The following is a 25,181-nucleotide window of genomic DNA, read 5'->3' as shown; positions in this document are numbered from 1 at the left end:
CTCGCAGCCATAGTACATGTATATAATTTATAAGCAAATATACATCTATTGGGGGTACGTGCTCAAAATTTTTTCACTGATAGGAGTGCACAATCAAAAATGTTTGCAGGCCACTGGCTTAAACTATGCAAGCAACTCCCGAACTATTGTTAAAATGCAAGACATTAACTTACTGGTTAAGAAACCATGTTGAAGCTGTTCATTGACCCTTATTGAAACTACTGTCTTGTCTTCCTCAGATTTAAAACAATGAAACCAAGAAGCTTCTGGTCATTCCTCATATTACTTGAGGTTTTCCTGTCAGTTTCTTGGGGATGGATGGAGTCAAATAGGAGCCGGCAAGTATATTCAGATGCTGGGAGGCTAACACAAGAGGTATGGTAAAACGTTCTATTGCTTTCAAAGCCATTTCTGTTTCTTTTCTTCCCAATGTCTTTGTTTGCTTTTTTCTGCAATAAAGATTAATAATGCAGGCAGTGGTGGAGGGCTACCTTGTTTCAAGTGACGATTGAGAAACGAATACCAGTTTCCACATTGTGTAAGAGAAAGTTTTCTCATTTGTTTTTTTCTTATTTGTGACGTTTATAGCCTGCCTTTCCACCAAAAATGGTGTTCAGTAGATGCTAATAATAATAAAATACAGATCAAAACAATGTAATTAAAACATAAAAACAAATAAATTAAAAACACACCAATAAAAAGAAGTAAGCAGCGCCCAACCAGTTGAATCCACTTCAGCAGCAAACCAGCTTACATGCCAAAGTTCTGCATGAACAAAAATGCATTTGAAATGCTGATGTTAGGACAACAGAGAGGGAACCCAGCTAGCCTCCCTTGGCAAGGGGTTCTAGAGTCTGGGAACAGCCACGGAGGAGGCTGTCTCCCACATCCCCACCAGACAATCACATTTGTATTCTACCTTTACTCTAAGGAACTAAGGGCAGCCTACATCTGACTTTCTCCTTTTACACTTGCAACTAGGAGTGTGCACAGACTCCCCCCTGCTGTGCTTCAGATGCTGCTTCGGATCTTCTGAAGCAGTCCTGCTCTGCTTCCTACCGATCCAGATCTGAAGCGAGATTTGGACATCCGAATCACTCGTTTTTGGCATTTTCCCATTGACTTGCATGGGAAAACACAAATGGACATAACTTTTTCAGTTTTTATAATATGTACATTAAATTTGGTGACCTCTCAGCTTCCCTGGAGGGCATTGTACCTGCCAAATCTCAGACAGTTTGGCCCAGAGGCTTTTGTGCTAGGCGCAGGTAAAATGTGCTGTTCTCAGAAACTCAAACCAAAGTTCATAAAGTGATAATCAAGTTAGGTGTTGAAGCCGTGAGGAGGTCACTATCCCTAATCTCTGCTGTAGGTTTCTTTAAAGTGCAAAGGATACTACTTTTCTATTCACAGTCAATAACCACAGGGTCTCTTTGGCTGAATTGCCTGGGAAAACACAGGCTGGCAGGGAAGAAGCAAACAAAAACAGCAACCCTGACAGGTGGGCACATTGACTTGAACAAAGAGCAGTGACAGTTGTCTGTTGGACTGAGAGAGGCAGGAAGCAACACAGCAACCCTGCCAGGAGGGCACAGTAGCACCTCGCCCACCTCCGCCCCTTCCAAGACCCCGAAAATGCCTCATATTGGGTTTTCTTGCTTTGCAACACACAATATAGTATTATATTATTTCAATAATAGCTGTTAATGTGTAGTCCTTTGTCCACTGTTTTTGGAAATTGGGTCTGTGTGTAGTCCTTTGACACATACTGTTTGCTTGTCCGTGCAGCACAAGCATGCATGTGCACATGCGTAAGCGTGCGCGTGCGCGCGCACACACACACACACACACACACGCAGAAGAAAAGCAAACACTAAACTACAAGCAAAGGTGTGTGTGTGTGTGTGGGGGGGCTAACTATAATCCAAACAGAAGAGAAAGCATTTTTTATTTTTTATTTTTTTAGGGAAAGGAGATCAAAAATGGGACAGGAAGGAATACAAGAATTGAGAAGGGGAGGTGGAGGGGAACCAAGAACAAGGGAAAGGAGAGAGAGAGAGAGAGAGAGAGTGTGTGTGTGTGTGTGTGTGTGTGTGTTCATTGGGGAGTGGGGGGTAGACAAGCAACTACAGTGAAATTGTATGGATTTTTAAATGAACAAATAACAAAAATGATCGGTAAACCTATTAGAGAAGGGTGGGGTGGGGAGACAGTAACATAGCTGTCATAGTGTGGGAAGAAAGTAAAACAAGGATCCATGAAATAAAAAAGGGATCCTCACGATGTCGTATGATGTTTAAAGGGGAGACCCCCAAAACCACCATCCAGTCACAGAGCACATCTGCCTCCATGGACTGAACCAGAACAATCATGGATCCACCTCTCATGGGCACAGCCATGGTGCAAAAACAGGGATCTGAGGCCAGGATCCTCTTGTTTTCATATGATTTTCACACCATTTGAGGTGAAGCAGAAGATCTGGGATCTGCCGGGAAGCAGCAGATGTGGGGTTCTTGGTGTGCATACTTGGACAAAGAGGAATTCTGTGCTTTGATGGGGTTAGGCAGGGGGGACCCAATGTAAAAATTCAGAGGATCTATATTGAATTGGGTGTCTTATCCATGGCTTTATGACATGATGGTGGTATGAAGCCCCAAATCTGTTTTTTGTCACAATCCATAGGTATAGATGTGCTCTGTGATATGACTATGTTTTGGGGCATATATATATTTTAAAAATCATGGGGATCCCTAAGGATCCCTGCCTCGAATCCATGTTTTTCCACCATGGCTGTACCCACGAGTGATGGGTCTGTGATTTTTCTGGTTGTAGATTTTTCTGTGGAGGCAGATGTGCCCTGTGATTGGATGGAGGCTTGGGGGGGGGGTCTCCCCTTTAAAAATCATATGAAATCATGAGGATCCCTTTTCAGTTTTATGGATCCCTGTTTTACCCAGTCCCCATAGCACAAACTTTCTTCTCAGCTTTGTTCTGCCAAAGGAGAGTGGGAAGGGTTAAGGCTTCCTCTGTGATGCCTGGTGGAGACCAGCATAGTTGCTCTCTGTGACTACAACAGAGGCAGGATAGGACTGGAGCAGAGCGAGAAATGCCATAGAGCTTCCCTCTCAGCTCCCATCCCATCCCATCCTGCAGCTGCTGCCACCACCATCATTGCACACAATAGCAGCTTGTCAGGGTAGCGGGAGGGAGGCTGCTGAAGTATCAGGTGCCTCACGCACTCCAATAGATCATCTTGCGGCCCTCCTGGGGTGCATGCACCCCACTTTGGAGACCACTGCTCTAGCCAAATAATGGTCAGAGTCCTCTTCTCTCTGGTAACACCACCTCTTTCACAATGAGTAAATGGAAGCTGACACACAGCAAAGCTCATTCCGTCCTCCTCCTCTGCCCTTCCCCCCTCACTCTTCATCTTCTGCCACTCCTGGTGGCTGGATCCTTCTCAAACTGATACATTTGGTGCCTCCACATATCCTCCCTTTCCTCCCTCCCTCCTCCTCCTCCTCCATGAGATCTTTCAGAAGTCAATACATTTTTCAGACAGCCTGTCTGAGCTGCTTAGAAGGCATAAGAAGAATTCCGAACATACGAGGTGGACTGAGGTGCCTCGTAGGTGATCCAGTTCAGTTCGGGGTCCCTCGGTGCTGTTCTGATCTACTTTGTAGCAAGACGAGGTACCTCTGAATCAACCTGCTTTGCCTCATTATTCAGGCTTCAGATGGAAGCGGTGCACAGCCCTACTTACAACAAATACATGTGATGGGATAGGCTGTGAGATACTTACTTGCCCAAGACCACAGAGCAAGCTTCATGGTGGAGTGGAGCTTTGAGTAAAAGTCTTCCCAATGCAAGTTCAACTCTTCCCCTCCCTCTCTCTCTCTCTCTCTCTCTCTCTCTCTCTCTCAAAATCATCATTATATAATAGCTTGCAAGCTTATTCTTTACGCAGATTTCGATCTTTTGGGACCAGGATTGATTTTCCAACCCTGTTTTCAATCAGCATGTAGATCAACAGTGTTCTTCTTCTTTGCCCATGCCAATGTTTTACAATATATGACAAATGTACACCAACATTTTATATATCTATATTTGAAGCTCAGCTTTGTTTGTCTGAAATAGTAATGTCCAATTATTATTTATAAATATTATTATTGAAAAGCACATAATGAATGTGAAGTACTTTATACTGAAGAAGTGCACTATTAGTGTTGCTTAGTAGTATTATTAAATATGCTGATGGAACTTGCCATTCTCCCCCCCCCACACACACACACTTGTGATATAACCATAGAGGAGTAAGTGACCAGAGGTACAACTTTACTGGAAGCAAATACTAACAGAGATGCTGGTGACGTTCTTCCAAGCCAGGCTCAGAGACCAATTCAGGGAGGCTGTAAAAGCCATTGTCAACTGAGAGCTGAGCTTTTAAAGCCCAAGAATACTTCTCCAACTTGAATCCAAATTTGAACTGTTGGAGAATTCCTGGGCTCTCCATCACCCTACCCGTTTCCCCCAAACACACCCCTAGTAGCCCCCATCCCCCGAACACACCTCTCCCTCTGCCTTCACTTTGACTTTTTCCCCTTTAAAATAAAAACATAAAGAAATCTAATGACAATAAACTAGTAAGTACTATAATGTGAATGATATAGTGAACCCCTTGTCCAGCACTTTCCCTACCTTTAATTGGCAGTGGTGGGGGAACAGTAGCAGAGGAACCTGGTGATAGGGGAAGACAGAGGTTCCCCCCACCTTTCTCCACTGCTCTGGATAACAGCATATTGGAGCAAGGGGATTATCAGAGATGTAGTTCCAATCCCCTACCCCAATTAATCCAAGATGAGTTTGAGAGAGCTTTCCCCATTTAACAATATTACTATTGCTAATAATTTTAATCAAAGACATTATTTGTGGACTTCTACTCTTAATAGCTGAGATGGTAGCAGCAGTAGCAGCTTGTGCATATGGTGCATTAACATGATCTTTTAAATTCTGGGACTTGTGAAACTGAGGTTTCAAATTAGAAATCTGAGTTTTAAATGAGAACAGTACCACTTTGCATGAAATTCATTGCTCAAATGATTTAGTAAAGTGCTTATGGATTTCAATATTAAAATATCTAAAGAAACTAATTCTTTTGGTCTTACTCTGAATCCACAAAGTTATCATACCAATTACTTGATTTTGATTGGGAGGAAAAGACCTGAGGCATCGATGTATTTGTCCAAAGACCTGAAGAAAGGATAACAAGTGCGAATATTATTAAAATAGTGAAATTTTTGTATGTACAAAGCTCCAGATGATATAGCTACAAGAGATATAATATTAATAAATACAGATTAAAAAACAGTACAAATAGAGAGAGCTTCTTCAAAACCAGCAGATTTCTACAGCATGGAGCAGAATCTGAAAATGTACCCAAATGGCATCTCATTGGATACTAACTGGAAGCAGGTTCCTCATTGATTGACTGATTGAGGCACTTTTTTTTTTACCTTACTCTTCAGCTAAAGGCTTCCAGAATGGCTTACATACAATTAATAAAAACAAGACACTCCCTGCCCACAGACTTACAATATAAAAGACATTACACAAAAGGAGAAAGACATGGGGAGGGAAGAGAGAAGAAATGGAAACTCAGCCACCAGTTCTTATAGGTTAAGTAGGTGTTCTAGTAATGACCAGCTGCTGGAAATAGTTCAGGGAGAGGAAAACCCTGAAGGCTTTCAGCAATGGAATGGACCTGCTTCCCAAATGCTGCAACCTCATTATGGTTAATGCATGCCAATATTCTACAACAAAGCAACTTGGTGCCCTACAGATGTTTTGGGCTGCAACTCTCATCAGCCCCAGCCAGCATGGCAAATGGTTGGGGATTATGGAGTTGTAGTCCAAAACATCTAGAGGGCACCAGGTTACCTACCCCTGTTCTAGAAGAGAACAGCATTCATGCTGATGTTAACCTCATTTTATTTCAGGATCCCACATGATTAATATGATGGTGACTATACAGTAGGAGTCTGAGAGTGGAACTGCATGAGTAATGGAAGTCCAGTTACTGCCTCTTGTAGGGGAATATTAGGAGAGGTTGTTTTTGAATCAGGAGACAGTGTGCGGGACAGGATGTTTAATCTTGTCCTGGCTGCTGCTTCTCTAGTAAAAATAATCCATCCCAGGATGCTTTCCCAGATGCGTTATGTAACACTGTGCAAAAATGTTTGGAATTGCATCCAGAGGAAAAGGAGCTCGTAAGGCTGATTTGGCATGGAGAAATGGTATAAAGGAAAAGGGTTAAGCACTTTGCCTATAGCTACTCCCTGAGTCCCTGCCCATTTCTGAATCTGCTTTGTTAAAAAAAATAGAAAACAGCCATTAGGTTTACCTTAACTGGCAGACAAATTCTGCTGTCTCAAGAATAAGACTGGAAGTTCTCATGTGTTAAAATTGAATTCATATTGTTTCCAAAAAAAATTGGGAGAAGGATTTTCAGTATCTCTGTGGAAGTGGATGCAGGAATATACATAATATACACAATACAACCATCTGCGTCAGTCTTGTAGATAATTTAAGATTTAAGTACCAATGTCACTTATGCCTTATAAACTCATGCAGATATAGAAAAAAGATAATGGCAATTGTTGGATTTGTAAACTCCAAACTGATTGTTTGTAATTGTTGTAGAAAATCTTGATCCTTCTATTCTGATAATGCTACTGTGGGCTTTGTAAGTGTTCCTTTCTGGGGGGAAATGAAAGCAAGCAAAGAAACTGAAAGTCCTTGTGACTTGCATTCTCTTTCCAAAAGTATCCAGCCAGGTATCCTTGGAAAGCTGACCTGTAGGAAATTACAGAGATAAAGTGATTTTTAAATCATCACCATCTGTAAAAAGCTGTAGACTTCCCTTCAACAGTATTTTTGCTTGCTATCTAGTTTGGTTAGCATGAAAAATAATCATTTATATCTCTATCCTCCAAAACGTTCTCCATTTCTCTTTTAAAACCATCTAAGCAACTGGTTATCACTACAAGTTGTGGTGGTGAATTCTAGAAGTTAAATACGTATTGCATGACAAACTTATGTCATGATCCTACTAATAAGTCAATTTCATTGAATTAGAAAGTTCTAGCAGTTTTAAGAAAAGAAAGATACAGAGAGTGTTCCATTTTGCCACACCATTCATAATTATACAAACCTGTCATATTCAGTCATAAGTTCTAGCTGGCAGTGGACTGAAACAACTTGGGTTGAACGGTTTTGGCCACTGAGACAGTACTTAAAGAAGGGAAAATAAGTGTGTGTGTGTGTGTGTGTGTGTGTGTGTGAGAGAGAGAGAGAGAGAGAGAGAGAGAATATACCCTGAAAAAATTCAGAGGGTACATTTCTTTCTCTTGAACTCATGCTCCTCAGCAGAGTGAGTTCCTCAGGATAGTCAGTAGCTAGTTGCCACCCTCCATTATTCTCCTCTAAGATGATGCTTGGTCTTGATGCAGAATGTATCAACCAGAACTTCATCCACCTTAACAGACAGAACATCTAGATAAGAGGTGGGAACCTCTGGCCCTCCACAACCCCCGCCTTTCCTGACTTTTGACCATATTGGCTGGGGCTGATGGGAGTTGGAGCCCATCAACATTTGGAGAGCTAAGCATTCTCTACCCCTGGCCTAGATCCTTCTAGATCCTTAATTCTAATTGCTGACTTCTGAAAGATATGCATGTAACAACAGTATATTTACAGCAGCATTTAAACATGTCATGGAGACAGTAGCTCTCTGGCCATGGTCTTCTGTCTTGCTGTATATCCACTGCATACAATAATACTTTCTTTTTATGCAACACAAAATGTTTCTGTAACATAAAGGATGTTCAGGAGTTCTTTATAGATCCTGGTGTCTAGATATCAGAACTAGTAGTTCTGGTGTATTTTTGTTTTTCTTGACAAGAAATGGGTATTAATTATGAACAATACCTATCTGATGATGGTTGTGATAAAGTGGTCTCTGGTAATATATAACTACATTCATTCCACTAGAAGGCATTCTAAGTCCTCTGTGAAAAATAGTAAAGTTCCTAGGCTGTAACTAACTAAAATTACTTTTTTAATGTAATCATCTTGGCATACGTAAAATGGCTATTTTAGAGCTCAAATGATTTCGAGCATATTCTGATTTAAATTTTCCTCCAGATTCATTAAGAAAGGAATTTTGGAAGGGTCACTGGCCTTTATGAATGTTTGCTTGGATCTACAAAGAGGTTGGTTTATTGAATCAAAATTAAATTGCTCAACTTATGGTCAAATTGTTAAGTGCTCACTTGTGGCAGAAGCAAGTTTTTCCATGTTATAAAGTACAAGTAATAAGTATTAGTCAAATACTGTATTTGAAACAGTCTGTAGATCCCAATACCAACTAGTGTGGATATAGAATTATTTTTCCTCTGATCTATCTACTTGCGATATTATGTGGTAGGGCTAATGAGTTATATACAACACTGGCCACCCACCAGTGGAACGGAAACTGCTGGCAGAATGGATTCCCTGCCCCGTGTCCCCACATCTGCTCCAAAGGGTTGAGGGATCCCCCAGAGCAGATTTTGGAGAACATATGAGGGGCTGCAGTAGGGAGGAGGACAAGTGGACGTTCTGTTGCATAAGTGTAAGTCTGCTTACATGAGGTTGGATTTGACTCAATAGTTATATTTTCTAAATTGGAATAGTATTAATAAATGTGTTTGTGTCATATCTAAGGATGAGGCTTTTTTTGTTGCTACTATGGGTAAGTGATTTGTTCAGCACTGATGTCCCTTGTGGGACTAAATTGCTCACCAGAGCAATTCCTATATTTAATTTGAGTAGATTACAGATGACATTTAGTAGTCTGCAGGGCATGGTTTGTGTATGTTACAATCCTTTTATTAGAGACTCTTCATACAACTTGTCAGTCTGAGATAGAAGATATTTTGGAAATGTATGTTTGATGAATATTTAGATATGGAGTATGGTCTTCCAGAGGGAAAGTTTCTTACAAAATCCATGTCCACCCTATAGACATAAACTGGTTTAACAGCAATTCCCACTTCCATACAATTCAGGGAATTGTCCTGTTGTGAGGGGGGAGCCAAGAGATTTCTTGGCACCTCTCCTTATCAGAGCTGAAAAAACATATGATAAAAGACTTGTGAATGTAATGCCAGTTCTCTCTTCATACAATGTTGCCTAATATATGCATTTTTGCAAGCAATTTTACCTAATATGTGTTTTTTAGTACCAATGCCTGCATTTTTGTGTGCACTTTCCCCTAATAAACACATTTGTATATGCATTTTTTAATTGGAGAACTTTACTGCAAAATTTCAGAAAGTGTAAATATTGAAGTATAGCTGTTCATTTTATGTATTTGTTTTTGGGAAATGCAAATGAGGTAAGTCCACATTAAGATGCAAACCAAACAAATTTCTCCCTCGGCCATGTTGTAGAAATGAAGCGCTTGTACTTCACTTATATTTCATATCCTTTATCTGGAGAGAAGAAATTGGTTTATCATCCCTTATAATGTTCCCTGGTCCAGTTGTCTCTGTTTTGTTACTTCTAATTATTTTATAAAGCACTTGGGTAAGAAACTTCTCTGGAGTCACTATTGTTTCTCCGTTCAATCATTTGGGAACAGAAACTATTAAGAGGGCATCAATTGCCCAAACCCACAAAAACATCTTGGCCAGTGACAGACCTTGAACCCAGGGACCTTCACTAAGACTGAATCTGTACATAGCAGTTTTACTGTTATCATACTGCAATGATAACTCTTGGTGCACATGGCACCAATGGGCACCAATAGTTACCACTGCAATATGGTGGCAGTATAACTGCTGTGTGTAGATTCAGCCTAAGACATGTACAGTCAGTAATAAAACAGATTATTTTGTGGAAGAGCCAGATCTACACCTTGTGTCATATTGATACAACCCCATCATGGTGACGCTGTATCCCTCTTGCACATTTATACCTCGTAGCACACACACTGACATCTGTTGTGGTATTTTGGACAATATGGAATAAAAATTGGGAAATAATGCTAGAAAAGTAGTATATGGAATATGTAGTATGCCCAACAGTTATCAGTGCACTTCAATACCGATAAAAAGGTCTAGTGTAGATCTACCCCAAGTTAGGGCTGTAATGTGATAGTGTTACACTAAGCAATACTGCTGTGGTACCCTTTGAACAATAGGTGTTTGATTTATAATAAGCCAATTAACTATATAATCTAAGTTGGATTCCTAATTAGTGTTTACAGTTCATAAAATGGAAAGACATTTTTTTTCAAAGTGAAATATTTAGGGCACAATCTTATGGATGTTTAAACAGAAACAACTCCCAGCTGGCTAGGGAATGCTGGGAGTTGTATTACATTTTTCTTTCCAAACATACATAGGATTTCACCCTTCGAGGTTTAAAATTACAAGGTTTTGTTACACTTGTCACTATTCCAAGGGGGTGTTTCCATCAGCAGTTTACTCTGAGCTGGCTGTGTGTTGAGGTCATTAGGGATACATGATGTAATGGCCATCCATCAGCCACCCTGGAACTGATCACGGGGAAAAGCAGATTTCCTGAGACTGCTTAAAGTCCGATTCTTTTCCTTAAGTCGGGTTCTCCTAGGTATAGCTGCTTTGTGCCCCAACCCCCGCATTGACCTCAGGTATGCTAGCCCTGCCCAGGGGTGTGCCTTTCACCGACACCAGGGTCAAGGGGTGTTTCCTGTGTGTTTCCTGTCCCTGCACAAACCAAGTAGTGTCTCCTCAGAAGTAACTCCCCTTGTGCTCAATGAGGCTTGCCTTCTGAATGCCCACATCAGAACTTACAGAGATCTCCCTCAACTGACATGGCACAGTTTAAAGCCCAAATTCCCTACGTGTGGTAAAGCACGATCTCGAGGCTCCAATTCTCCTTTGTTTGGTTTATTACTTAGGAAATAACTACTTCCACCCTTCGTTATAGAGATTCTGCAATTCAGATGGCTCATTTCCCGTCTTTGTGTTCTTCCCCCCCTTTCCCAGCTCAAGCATATGTGTGTCTACTCAGAAGTAACTCCCGTTGTGCTCAATGAGGCTTGCTCCTGAAATGCAGGTGCATCTGGACTTTCAGGAGAAAGGGGGGAGGGGTGGAGCCTCTCTTATTGGTCAAGCAGCCCCTGCCAGTCAGATGACATTCACTCTAACTTCCACTAGGAAATATGTTCTGTGAAGCGATTTTTACCGGTGCAGAAAACCTGCTTGTGGAACCCTGCATGGACCAAAGTGCAGCAAACCTGATTCCTTTTAAAAAATCTGGTAGTCCTCAGTTCACTTCTCCTTCCATTGTCATGGAAACATGGCCCCAAACCAGCTTTATGATGAGCTATAATTTGAGGGTGGAGAGATTTCGTGAGCTCTACCTGGGCTTAAAATTTGAAGTACAGAAATAGCAACGAGAAAACTTAGAGGCAGAGAAATTACTTCAATTAGATACCTTATGGATGAGCAGATGATACAGTCTTACTTGGGCTACCAAAGTATCGCATTGTTTATAAAGGGACAAATTTAAACTGCCAACATCTAATGATGAAACAGAGCTTCCTACCACCCACCCCAAGTAATAGTTCTGTTATCTACTCTGGAGAATATTTTTTGCTTCATTAGCACCTTTTATAAAACACAATATGTTCCTAAATGTAAACAACATAAGTCCTCCTGTTTATATAAAAGCTACAAATTAAGGTTATGCAAATATCCTAGTCTGCATGTTCATAAACAAACCACTTAATGAAGTAGCCAATACTTGTGATCAATTAGCTTTACATTTCCTTTTTATGGTAAAATGAATTTTAAATTTTGTCTGCAAGTCTTTTTTCTATTTTTGAAAAATGCTGCACTTGAATAGTACTTGATTCATTTTTTAATTGTGGGTTATAAGTGTCCCTGAGACAATTAGCTGAGCCAGAGCTCTAGAAAATTAATAGCCTGATCCTAGACATGTTTACTTAGAAGTAACCCTCACTGTTATTTCAATGACATTTACATTCAGAGTATATATAGAATTATAGTATTGGTGCCATAAACCCAGAAAGCATTTTATTGATTGATTGCATGTATATGGTTGTATCTTGCCCTTAAATTCAAAGGATTGGATCCAGACTTTGTCAGGCTTAGAGTAGAACCATTGAAATCAATGGGACAAGTAATTCACAACTAATTCAAGTCTAATTGATTTTCAGCAATTGATTGAACATTAATATTTGGAATCCTCCAACTTGAATGCACCTATAGCTTCAGTTGGGTCACACATGCCCAGAGGAACAGATCAACAAATTGGCACTGCTGTATCTGGACACCAACATTCATCACATGTGGTGTTAGCTAAATGAAGGGTTATTATGGTATATTGCAGCTATGCTTGCACAGACAAAGTCATGCAAAGAGACTGTTATTTGCTCAAGTCACTGACTAAGGACAGGGATGGGCAACATGTGGCCCACAAGGCCACATGTGGTCCCTGAATTCAGTTTTGTTTTGTTTTTACCAAAAGAAAGAAAAAGAATTGTAATGCTCTTGAGCATCAAAAGGGTCAAATTTAGCTTATTTTCAAACTAATTTTGACCCCTTTGGTGCTCTGTAGTGCTATGGGCACCTATTACTACTGCTACTACTACATTTTACTGCTTTGCAGAATGCAGCCCATGGAGGGGAGGGTCCAGGGGCGGAAATGGGTCTGCAGTTGCCCACTGCTGGTCTAAGGCACTGCAGTTGGTAGCTGCTACCAGGCTTTGCTACTCCCTATTGAGAGAGGTTATGTTGGCTCCCTATGTGCTGTCCTTCTGCTGGCAGGCAAATATGTTTTTATTCAAGCAAGCCTTTGGCATGTGAGCTGGTCTGTTGAGTTGGGTAGTGTTTTTATTTTTCTATTGTGTTTTTTATTCTGTTTTTAATGTATTTGTTTTGTGATTGTTCTAACTATGTTTTTATTTTAAATGTTGGCTTTTATTGTTAGCTTCATTGAATGCAATGTCCTGCTAGAAAGGCAAGGAATCAAATTAAATCAAATGTTTGTTGGCTCGGGCAAGTATCCCCACGAAGTAATGAGAGATTTAACATGCAAGGTTAGTGAGGACAACATTCATGCTTCAGCTTCTCTAGCAGTCTGTGGAGAATGAATGTCTTCCTGAACTGTGAAGAGTTGCATTAAATGTTCCTTCTATTGAATATGAGTAACTTTCAGCTATGAAAGTTACTCTTGCCTACATGTATAGCAAGACTTCTTCCCCTAGCAAACAATGTAATTAAGATTCAGTACCTGTCAGAATTGTCCCATGGTGTACTGCATATATTTGTGACAGAAAGGTAGTCATAATCTTTTAGCCATTGTTAGTTCCAACATAGATGGTTAGATTTCACACAAGCACATCTCAAAGACCATGACAGTTCAATAGGAACTGTCTATTCTACTAGTAAAATGGCAAAGGAAACAATTTAAAATTTAAGCTATTTATAATACTAATGTAGGTATTTCCAGTGTCTCCATGGTTATTTAAAAAATTGCTCAAACTTGGATCAGATATGGGTTATTTAGAAGTTGATGGATTTCTTGTTCCAAAAACTCAGACTGTTTGAGTCTCCTCTGTCCCATTCTCAAGTCATACAAGATGTCCTGCTCCTGGAGGGGCTTATTCCACACTTTGTTTATTGATAGAGACAAGATTAATGGCAAGTGATCACTCTCAGCTCACTCCTCAATGTGAGACTTAGCCAAATGGGGCAATAATGTAGTAGACATAGTCTACCACATTTCTACCTCCAGAGCTCAAGTGTAAAGTATCCATCAAATTTATCAAGATAACTTCCATGTACCAGGGATGGGCAACCTGTGCCCTACAAGCTACATGTGGTCCCTGAATTCATTTTTTTCAGAACAAATGTACTGTGGAGCATCACAAAGGTCAAATTTAGCTTATTTGAAAACTAAGCTTAGTTCCAAGGTAACTTCCACATTAACTGATGTTTATAGAGAATCTTCAATAGTTCCCAAACACTAGAATTTAACATCTCATCTAGTGAACAATTGCCCAGAGGAAAAATGTCCTCCATGTAGATGGAAATTTGACTGCCCTCAGATTTCAATCTTACACTTCTATGATCATTAAAATCTCCACATATGTATTTATTTAATACATTTCTGTAATAAATAGCAGAAGCTCTTTTATTTATTAGAAGGACAGTACTAGGGTAGCATAATAAGATAGTCTCCAGAACTCTGTACAGAATAAAGACAGCTCTGCTGGAGGAATGTAGATGTTAATACAAATAATTCTTCCCATTGTGAATCATCGAAGTCTGGATGTACTGACTATTTATTAATGCCAGGTCTTCCACTATAGCCTTCAAATGGAGACAGATCAGAAATACAGCTACTATCAATGTCTGTCTCAGTGAACAGGGCCATTTTCTTTCATTTGAAAAGATTGATTAACATGTCTGACCACAATTTGGCTAATTTTTCTATCTAGAATAGAACAACAGGGGTGGCTGGACTTCTTGTTTTGAAAAAACTGGCCCATTTTTCTATTTCATTGGCTTCCTTTCATCTAAGTCTAAGGTTAAAACTAGCAGTGAGTTATACACACAGGATGCTAATAAAGATGTTAGAACCATTCAACGAACAGGATTTAGCAGGTTAGTACAATCTTTACAAGGGTGAACAATCTTGCTCTAATTATCTTAATTCTTTGATTCACTAGTAGCTAAGGCAGGCATTTATGGAATTATGCTTCCAGACCCTGCCTTCTCCATATCTGGTTGGGAGGTAATGTTCCCATATTACAACACCTTTGTATATGTGGGGCTCCACAAATTCATTATTCATTGTATATATTTTTTGTGAACTGTATGCCAGTCCCAGGAAAAGATTTATTATACCTTTGCTGGGAGGAATGTCTGGTAGAACCTTGGCTGAGCTGATGTGTAAACTTCTTGTAGGTATGGAACCTTATGTAACTAATCAAGTATCCTTATTCGCAGCGGCTGCTAAAAAGATTAGAGAAAGGGCCCTAAAAACTGTTTCTGTAGATTGTGCACAGAATCAACTGATTTGAGTGGCTTGTTCAACCTTTTTCTTTCTGTAACCATCTCTTTTGTTGTTGTTGTGGCAAAATTGTAAGAACCTATGGTCAGAAGCAATAAAATCAACTGACTGACAAAACATTAAAATCCAAGGCTCACTGTGCAGTATGTCCTTAGTCTTCTTTAAAACAAAACTAAACCATGAAGTAATAATCTCATTAAGAAGCATTTGGGTATTTCTTAACTAAGACTTATTTATTAATTAAATTTATCCTGCCTTTCCACCAAAAATGGCACTTAAGGTGCCTAACAATAATACAATTGAGATTAAAACAAAATCTTAATTAAAACACACCATAAAAACAAATAAACAGAATTAAAAAGCAAAACAAAAGAACAGCACCCAGCCCAATAAAAAAAACCCTTCAGCAGCAGACCAGCTGACACGTCAAAGGCCTGCTTGGATAAAAACATATTTGCTTGCTGGAGGATGGATAACACAGAGGGAACCTTGGCAGGGAGTTCCAGAGCCTGGGAGCAGCCACTGAGAAGGCCTTCTCCTGTGTCCCTTCCAAATGTGCCTCCAGTGGCAGCAGGACTGAGAGAAGGGACTTCCTGGAAGTTCTTAAAACACAAGCAGGCTCGTATGGGAGAATACGGTCTTTCAGATAGCCAAGTCATGCTGGATTTTATAGGTCAAAATCAGCAATTTGAATTGTGCCCAGAAATAGACTAGTAGCCAGTGAAGCTCTTGTAACAAGTGACTCACGCCCAAGCCTGATTACAGGGAACACGACAGTCTGGCTGCAGCATTCTGGACCAGCTTAAGTTTCAGAACACTTTTCAAAGACAGTCCCATGTATAGTCCATTTCAGTAGTCCAAACAGGATTTAACTAAGCTGTAAATGAGTGGGGCCAGATCAGATATAGCCAGGAACAGTTACAATTGGTGCACTAGCTTTAGCTGTGTAAATGCATTGGGCATCCAAGTTCGGGGCTGAATCCAGGAGTACACCTGAACTGGGAACCTGAATCTTCAAGAGGGAGTGTAACCCTATCCATCACAGGTTGAATCCATATCTCCAATTTGCCTTTTGACTAACCATGAGCTCCTCTGGATTTAAGTGGTTTAAGCTTAAATTCATTTCCCTTTATCCAGTCCATTAGTGAAATTAGACAGTGATTTAGAACTAGAACAGTTTCCTTGGATTTAGTTGGAAAAGACTGAGTGGAGCCAGATACCCATTGGGACAAACGTGTGGTTGCCATGGAGATTATAAAGTCCTGAGCCAATCTGAACAGGGTGGCCTCAGCATGTATCAAATGTATGTCGGGAGTCCCCCAGCATAACAAGCCAGGGAAACTCCAGCACCACCTCTGAAACCACTTTTGCTAATTCAGGAAGGGAGACTCTTGGGCAGCAGGGCAGGCAGTACACCAACAGAATCCCTATTCTGTCCCCAGCACCCACTTTCAGATACACACACTCAAAAGTAGAAGAGCATGGAATGGACCACCTGATCAGGGGGATAGAAACATGATCATTCATTGTAGTCCACCACCACACCTCCATGTTGCAGCAGTCTTGCCTGCTGCAACATGGAAGCCCAGGTGAGCAAAGCTGGAGAGATTTACTCCCCCAGTCTTATTCAACCACGTCTGTGATACAGGCCAGGTCAGCACACTCATCCGTAATCAAGTCCTGGATGGCTGCTATTTTCCCATTCACTGACCTGGCATTTGGCAGCAGTATCCTCAACCCGACTTGCTCAGAATGTCATCAGTAAATTGGTTTCATATGGAGGCTCTGCATGCATGGCTGTCATACATGCCTGGGGTGTTTGGAGCACTTTCCCTTCTCATAGAAGCCCTGTGCATTTCATGGGATACCACGATGATCTTTTGTGGAGTTCTTGTGGGCATGGCAGCTGGTGCCAGTTGGTGAATCTGAAAAGTGCCCATGCAGAATACTGCACAGAGAACTTTGGATTCTTAGCTTTCTATTTAATTTCCTAAATTCTTTGGAAATGGGGTAAAAATTAGGAGCATGGAAAAGTAATTATTTGACAAATATAGTGTTATAACTCAGACTTGAATGTCAAAAAATATAGAACTCTATGAACATATGATGCAGAATCTGATAACCAGTAGTAATTTCAAATGATGTACCTAAATAATGGTATGGAATAAGGTGTACAGTCTGAAGTCATGGCTGTACCTCAAAATAATCTATTCTTTGAAGTGTGACACCTGTTAAACTTTGGCTAATAGAGCAGATTCACATAAGTATATATTCCAACCCAAACTGTGATAGTTTTAACTATGCTTTAGAAAACAAGCCAAATTCAAGCTATTGTTTTTGATCCTGGCTTGTTTCTCTAAACCATAGTTAAGATTAACCATAGTTCTGGGCTCTGAAGCAACAGTATACCATGGTTAGTTGAAAATGGAAGTGAAAGCTTCCAATCTTCTCCTTGCATCTGCACTGAAGGAGGGTGGGAGGGAGGAGAGCAAGAGCCTGAGGCTCCTGCACATCACTAAACCATAAACTTCTTTCATGTGTTACTTGTGTGTAGGGGCACAGTGCATTGAAAGGAGCTGCAGGATTGCACCTTTACCACACCCTGAAATCATGTGTTTCCCCCTGGCACAATCAGGATTCCAGAATCTAGGGAAGTCTCAGCATACAAGGATTCCCCCATATCAGACATGTAAACAGCAAGTTGGGGTTGGGGAGCACACAACATTTGGGGAGGCTAAAAGTTTGGCCTCACAGCCCCTTTCAACATGCTATGCCACTTCACGCAAATAACTCTTCCATCAGAACACAGAGAATGGGCTCCTTCACATCGGGCTTTTATCCTGCGATTAAGATGGCTCCCTCATGGAAGTTTGTGGGCTCTTTACATGATGCGGTGACCCTTCTGCACTAAATGGCCTTTGTTCCATTTTTAAATAGATCGCAGATAATGAGCCATCAAATTACCCTGTTGTGTTCCGCTTCAGTTTCCTCTGTCAAAAGAGTTAAAGCTGGAAGAAGAGGAGCAAGATCAGTGAAAGATAATGGAAGACTAAGATATGAGGAGAAGGATGGGGGGAAGGGGAGTGTGTGTAAAGGGAGTCAGTTGTGATCCTGCATTTAAAACAGAAGGAGAAAGCCCTGTTTTAAATGCAGGATTTTAGGTTGGTGTAGAAAGGCCCAATGGATTCTCCCTTCCATAAATCCGTTGTGTGGTTTCTCTAAAAGGCGGCCACAGTTTTCAACACAACGGCTTTAGATTAAAGTTACTATACTTAATTTTTAAATAGCTAATAAAAGATTGTGATGCTAGTCATACAGATGAACAGTTTAATACATTGCTAAACCATATTTAATACATCCAATTACAAAGCATTTAAAATCCTTCAGTGCACAGAAGATTTGGCTAGTTACCACTATTTCAGTGCTGTGGAATTCTGCATGAGAACTCCTAAACTCTGCAATCACAAAGCTTGAATACTGAAATAGGAATAAATGAGAAATTTACATTGCTACACTTTCCAGAGGGACATTTTTCTAATTAAACCTTCCTGGAAGTGTTACATCCTGTTGACTGGGGGCCAATCTACATTGCGCCCGCCATCGCAATGAATTTGGTGTCCTGTCGGGTTAAGTGCTCTCGCATTAAAACATGATTATTCACACTCACCCATTTTCCCCGTTTCAGTGCTTCATCGAATGCGCAAGCTTGGTTCACATTTGAGTGCTGTGCTGTTTTCCTGCGCGCGCTTGTATGATCTCGGAAGCTAAGCAGGGTTAGCCCCGGTCAGTAGTTGGATGGGCGACCGCCTGGGAATCAGGCTTCCTGCATTGAGCAGGGGGTTGGTGTATCCCTTCAAATGAGACTAAGTTTTTAGTATTCTAAAATTATTTAGAGTAATTTCTAAATTTGCATCTATACATATACACTAGCATATGCAAATTTTATGAAAATTGGTATCCTCTTTTTAGTGATGCATTTCTTCTTTTTGTGTGATACATAAGTGGCCATTTGAAATCTAGTGGTGGTATTTTATTTTTTAAAAAATCCATCAGACTGACTAGTGCTTTGGCTTATTTGGTTTATTTTATAATGTGCTGAAATAATATCCTTCAGAAGAATAATCCATTCTGCCAGATTATGGGGTGGAGACTCTTCCCCCTCCTCCCTGACATGAAATCTGACTCTGCATTCTAATAGTACTTTCCTTATCAGCAAAAGCCACCGTTCAACAGTAATCAAGAACTGGTAACACCAAGTAGCCATTGTTTTTTCAGCTTGACAGCTGGAGGCAGTCTTTCATAACAGCAGAAATGCTATTTGTGCTGAGATGTTGTCAAATTGTATCAAGGTTCACCCAGGTGTCTGAAGTGCTTCTGTGCCATGCAGCAGTTACAGGTTAAAAAAATCTATTCAGTAGCTTTATAGACAATATTGTGGTATAAAAAGCATTTTAAAAAACAAAGATGGCAATTGACAGCTGATAACAGTCCAACTACCTCCTTTTGGAAGGGCAGTGACACGGCAGCAAACATTTTGTGAAGAATGCTCCTCAAAGGATCATGGGACAGTGACTCTGGCATGACCAATAATTCATGCCAGAGTTAAGTTAAAATTATATTGCATTAATATCGGGGAAAATAGATGCTAAAAATGCAGGCTGATGGGAAAAAAACATGGGGCACATAATTAGCTAAATGACATTCAGAATGATTTGCAGAACCATGTTCATGAAAAGATTCCACAAAGTGAATTAACACCCTGAAACAAAGTCTCCACTTCAAATCATATGACTTATGCCAGAATGAAATTAGATTTTTAGTTACAGTTATGTACAATCATAAAACAATGCCCAGGAAATAAGCCCCATTTATAAGCATCTGTTTGAAAGCCTCAGTACAAAATTATTCTTCCTGAGGCAGTGTATCCAAGTGCTTCACTATAATTTCTGTCAAAGTAGTTTTGATCCTGGATTTGTATGTAATCAAATATCCTCTGGAGAAATGTGAAGGATTTAAGCAAGTGGGAATATATTTTCTTTTCTGTTAAGAAGCACTTGAATGTCCAGATTATCTTTTTGTTATACTGGCATAAGTCTTGAAGCTATAATGTGGCCGCCACAACTCATAGAACTAAGCTACTTGATCAGCAGAATAATGTGGTACAATTCTTGATGTGCTATATAATCCCATTCTTTAGGTAAATAAATGTTTTTGAAATTTTCTCCTCTAAATTAAAGAAAAAAAGCTTTCTCCACATAGAAAGTAGCATGTGAGGGAGAAGAGGTCTATGGTTGCAATCCTGTGCATGTTTAGACAGAAAAACTCCCAGCATGGTTGGGGCATGCTGGAAGTTACAGGCCTTTTTTCTGTCTAAACATGCAGAGGATTGTGTCTTAAGAGTTTACTCCCAGGTAAAGGAGTCCTTAGGATATGAGCACAATACTTTATATACTCTATGCAGCTAGTTAATCACTTTAAAACCCCACCATCAAGTGCTAATAATTGCCAGCTCTTCTTTTTGGCTTGGCTCCTGTACCCTCAACAAAATTAAGTAGTTTATTTTGTATTTTTAAATAATCCACTCCATGATGGTTGCATAGGAGAGCCATAGCTCAGTGGTAGAGCATCTGCTTTGCATGCAGAAGTTCCCAGGTTAAATCCCGAGTATCATCAGGTAGTGCTGAGAAAGGCTCCTGCCTGAAACCCTGGGGAGCTGCTGCCAGTCAGTGTTGACAATTATGGATGTACAGACTGTGTAAAATCCACTCCATCTGTGTTTTGCGGGTTGTCAGGTGCCTTTTGTTCCATTGACCACTCACAGACAGATGAGAATTATGTTTTTTTTTCATCATGCGGAAAAATACACAAATAATTACATAAAGAGAGAGAGTGTAGTGTAGTGGTGAGAGTGACGGACTGGGAGCCGGGAGATCCGGGTTCTAGTCCCCACTTGGCCATGGAAGCTCACTGGGTGACTTTGGGCCAGTCACAGACTCTCAGCCCAACCTACCTCACAGGGTTGTTGTTGTGAGGATACAACGGTGAGGAGGAGGATAATGTAAGCCGCCTTGAGTTCCTTGCGAGAGGGAGAAAGGCGGGGTATAAATGCAATAAATAAATAAATAAATAAATAAATAAAAGGTTTTGTATTAATTTACATAATTTCCCTTAGTACATAACATTTAGCATATTGTCCCCCATTCCATTTAACTTTTCCTCACAGAAACGTGCATATTTTCCTATGAATAAACGTGCGTAAATTTGGGGGAAGTAAAAAAAACAACAACCCCACCTGAATGTCCACGGACTCCGCGCGACCCGAAGGGGTCACTCCACAGCGGATTCCACAGGTCAGAATCTTAGAAATCTGAGCTCATTTTTGTTGTTGTTGTTGTTGTTCAGTCGTTCAGTCGTGTCCGACTCTTCGTGACCCCATGGACCACAGCACGCCAGGCCTTCCTGTCCTACGCTCTCTCCCGGAGTGTGCTGAAGTTCATATTCATTGCATCAGTGATGCTATCTAGCCATCTCATCCTCTGCCGTCCCCTTCTCCTTTTGCCTTCAGTCTTTCCCAGCATCAGGGTCTTTTCCAGAGAGTTTTCGCTTCGCATTAGGTGGCCAAAATATTTCAGCTTCAGCTTCAGTATCTGCCCTTCCAATGAGTACTCAGGGTTGATTTCCTTTAGGATGGACTGATTTGACCTCCTTGCAGTCCAGGGGACTCGTAAGAGTCTTCTCCAGCACCACAGTTCGAAAGCATCAGTTCTTTGGTGCTCAGCCTTCCTTATAGTCCAGCTCTCACAGCCATACATTACTACTGGGAAAACCATAGCTTTGATTAGACAGACCTTTGTCGGCAAGGTGATGTCCCTGCTTCTTACTATGCTGTCTAGGTTTGCCATAGCTTTCCTCCCAAGGAGCAAGTGTCTTTTAATTTCATGGCTACAGTCACCGTCTGCGGTGATCTTGGAGCCCAAGAAAGTAAAATCTGTCACTGCTTCCATTTCTTCCCCTTCTATATGCCAGGAAGTGATGGGGCCAGATGCCATGATCTTCGTTTTTGTAATGTTGAGTTTCAAACCAGCTTTTGCACTCTCCTCTTTCACCCTCAACAAGAGGCTCTTGAGATCCCCTTCGCTTTCTGCCATTAGGGTGGTATCGTCTGCATATCAGAGGTTGTTGATAATTCTCCCGGCAATCTTAATTCTGACCTGTGATTCATCCAACCCGGTGTTTCTCATGATGTACTCTGCATATAAGCTAAATAAGCAGGGTGACAATATGCAGCCTTGTCGTACTCCTTTCCCAATTTTGAACCACTCGGTTGTTCCATGTCTGGTTCTTACTGTTGCTTCTTGATCCTCGTACAGGTTTCTCAGGAGACAGGTAAGGTGGTCTGGTACTCCCATCACTTTAAGAATTTGCCACAGTTTGTTGTGATCCACACAATCAAAGGCTTTAGCGTAGTCAATGAAGCAGAAATAGACTTTTTCTGGAATTCTCTTGCTTTCTCCATGATCCAGCGAACGTTGGCGATTTGATCTCTAGTTCCTCTGCCTCTTCGAAACCCAGCTTGTAGTTCCGGTAGTTCTCGGTTCGCATACTGCTGAAGCCTAGCTTGTAGGATTTTGAGCATCACCTTGCTGGCATGTGAAATGAGCGCAATTGTGCGGTAGTTTGAACACTCTTTGGCGTTGCCCTTCTTTGGAATTGGAATGTAAACTGACCTTTTCCACGCTTGTGGCCATTGTTGAGTGTTCCAAATTTGTTGGCATATTGAATGCAGCACTTTAACAGCATCATCTTTTAGGATTTTAAATAGCTCAGCTGGAATACTGTCATCTCCGCTAGCTTTGTTGTTACTAATGCTTCCTAAGGCCCACTTGACTTCACTCTCAAGGATGAGCCAGGGCCTGCAGGAGAGGCCACCACCACCACCGGGGAAGAGGCGGGCCTGCTGCTGCCGCCGCCACTGCTGTCACCACCACCAGGCCTTCCCTGGAGACTTCTGCCTGGCAGACTGCCAGTCCCTGCAGGACCAGGCCCCCAGGTATCGAGCCAGCTGTGCTGCTCCACCTGCCCTCCCTGGAGGGGCTACATAAGCTGCCTGGCTGAGGTGGCCTGGGTGGCCTCTGGTGGCCTGAGTGGCCTCTGGGGCATGCAGGAGAGGCCACCATCACCGGGGAAGAGGCGCACCTGCTGCTGCTGCTGCTGCCACCACCACCACCACCACCACCTGGCCTTCCCTGTGGACTCCGGCCTGGCATTATTTTTAAGGGGATTTTTAATTTTGTGTGTGTGTGTGTGTGTTTTCTTTTTCCTGGGGGATTTTGTTGTGGTTTTAGGGGTGGGTAGCCTGCCTGATAGGCGGGAGCGAGGGGGCATGTGTCCACCTGATGGAGGCAGTGGGGGGAGTGTTGGGGGCCAGAACATACCGAGGCTGGGCGGCAGGCGCTGGCGGAGCACTAGGGGCAGGCCATGCCAGGTAAGGGGAACAAGGGAGAGGTGTGTAGTATCTGTCCCCTGCTCTGGGCATGTCCAGAGCCAAAGGATGGCTGGGGGAGGCGTGACCCCATCTTCTGGCCTTCGTTTGCTGCTCTGCAATGCCAGGTCTGTTACCCAGAAAACCTCCCTCATCCATGACATGATCCTGGATGAGGGTGCAGACCTGGCATGTATTACGGAGACCTGGCTGGCCGAGGCGGCTGCTCCAACCCTTGCAGCCATGTGTCCAGCTGGATTTTCGTATGCACAGCAGCCGAGGGCTGGGGATCGGGGAGGGGGAGTGGCTGTTATCTACCGAGAGTCCTTGGTCTTCACCCGACCCCCTCTCCGGGAGACCAAGGTTGCTGAGTGCATGTACTGGAGGTTGGGCCCGAAGGGCAGTCTGGGGTTTCTGCTCATGTACCGTCCACCCCGCTGCACGACTGACTCCCTGGCCAAGGTGCTTGAGGTGGTCTCTGATGTGCGTGTACAGTCCCCTAACTTACTGGTGTTGGGGGACTTCAACGTACATTCGGAGGCCATCCTCACAGGAGCACCTCGGGACTTCATGGAGACCATGGCTTCCTGGGAGCTGCACCATATTCTAACTGGGCCCACCCATGTAGCTGGTCATGCACTAGACCTTGTGTTTGTTTCTGGAGAAGCGGGGAGTGATCTGGAAGTCGGGGGTATATCCACCACCCCCTTGTCATGGTCAGATCACTATCTGGTGACGTTGGACTTCTCGGTTCCACAACCCCTCCGCAGGGGTGGAGGACCCATTAAAATGGTCCGCCCCAGGCGTCTTATGGATCCAAATGGATTCCTGAATGCGCTTGGGGATTCTCTGGGGCATGCCAATGGCCACTCTGTCAAGACCCTGGTGGGTGGCTGGAATGCCGCAATCACTGGGGCATTAGATCAGGTGGCTCCGAAACGCCCTCTCCCCCTGAACAGGGCTCGGACTGCACCATGGTTCAATCCGCAGTTACGAGCTCTGAAACAGGAGGTGAGACGGCTAGAGCGCCGGTGGCGGAAGTCTTGCTCCAAAGACGATCAGACACGGGCTAGAGCTGTATCTTCAGCCTATCATGTGGCGGTGAAGGCAGCAAAAAAGGAATATTATGCTGCCTCCATCGCGTCTGCAGAGTGCTGTCCCAGGAGGCTGTTCCAAGTGGTCTGGAGCCTGGTCGGTCCTGTGGCTCCGGAACCACTGGAGCATTCTAAGGCCTCCTGTGAGGCCTTGGCAAGGCACTTTGCAGATAAAATTGATCAGATTAGGTGTATTACTCTGCACGCTGTGGATACAGTTAGTGAGCAAGAGGCGGCCTGTGGCAAACCAGTTTTGTGGGATGGGTTCCAGCTTCTTCCCCCTGATGAAGTGGACAAGGTGCTTTCATCTGTGCGGCCGACCACCTGCTTACTTGATCCTTGCCCATCTTGGCTCATTATGAGCTGCAGAGAGAGACTGGGTGAGTGGATCAAGGCGGTGGTGAACGCCTCCCTTGAGGAGGGAGTGATGCCATCAGCCCTCAAGGAGGCAGTGATAAGACCGCTCTTAAAGAAGC

The 25,181-nt window shown here is 42.2% G+C and overlaps 1 protein-coding gene across 1 annotated transcript in view; it reads left to right on the top strand.

Annotated features, from left to right (window-relative positions):
* The first annotated feature begins 249 nt into the window (after positions 1 to 249).
* The window catches only part of FSTL4 (follistatin like 4), a 662,050-nt gene continuing 637,118 nt past the window's right edge, over positions 250 to 25,181 (top strand). Inside the window, exon 1 of the mRNA XM_084838897.1 lies at positions 250 to 375. Coding sequence (XP_084695023.1) covers positions 250 to 375 — 126 coding nt within the window. The remainder of the gene's footprint in view (positions 376 to 25,181) is intronic.

This window comes from Heloderma suspectum, chromosome 2 (assembly GCF_057233095.1).
Source record: "Heloderma suspectum isolate Gila_16-S chromosome 2, 16-S_ref, whole genome shotgun sequence".
Lineage (NCBI taxonomy): Eukaryota > Metazoa > Chordata > Lepidosauria > Squamata > Helodermatidae > Heloderma > Heloderma suspectum.
Note: the sequence above shows the minus strand (reverse complement) of the source record. Positions and strands in the feature narration are given on the sequence as shown.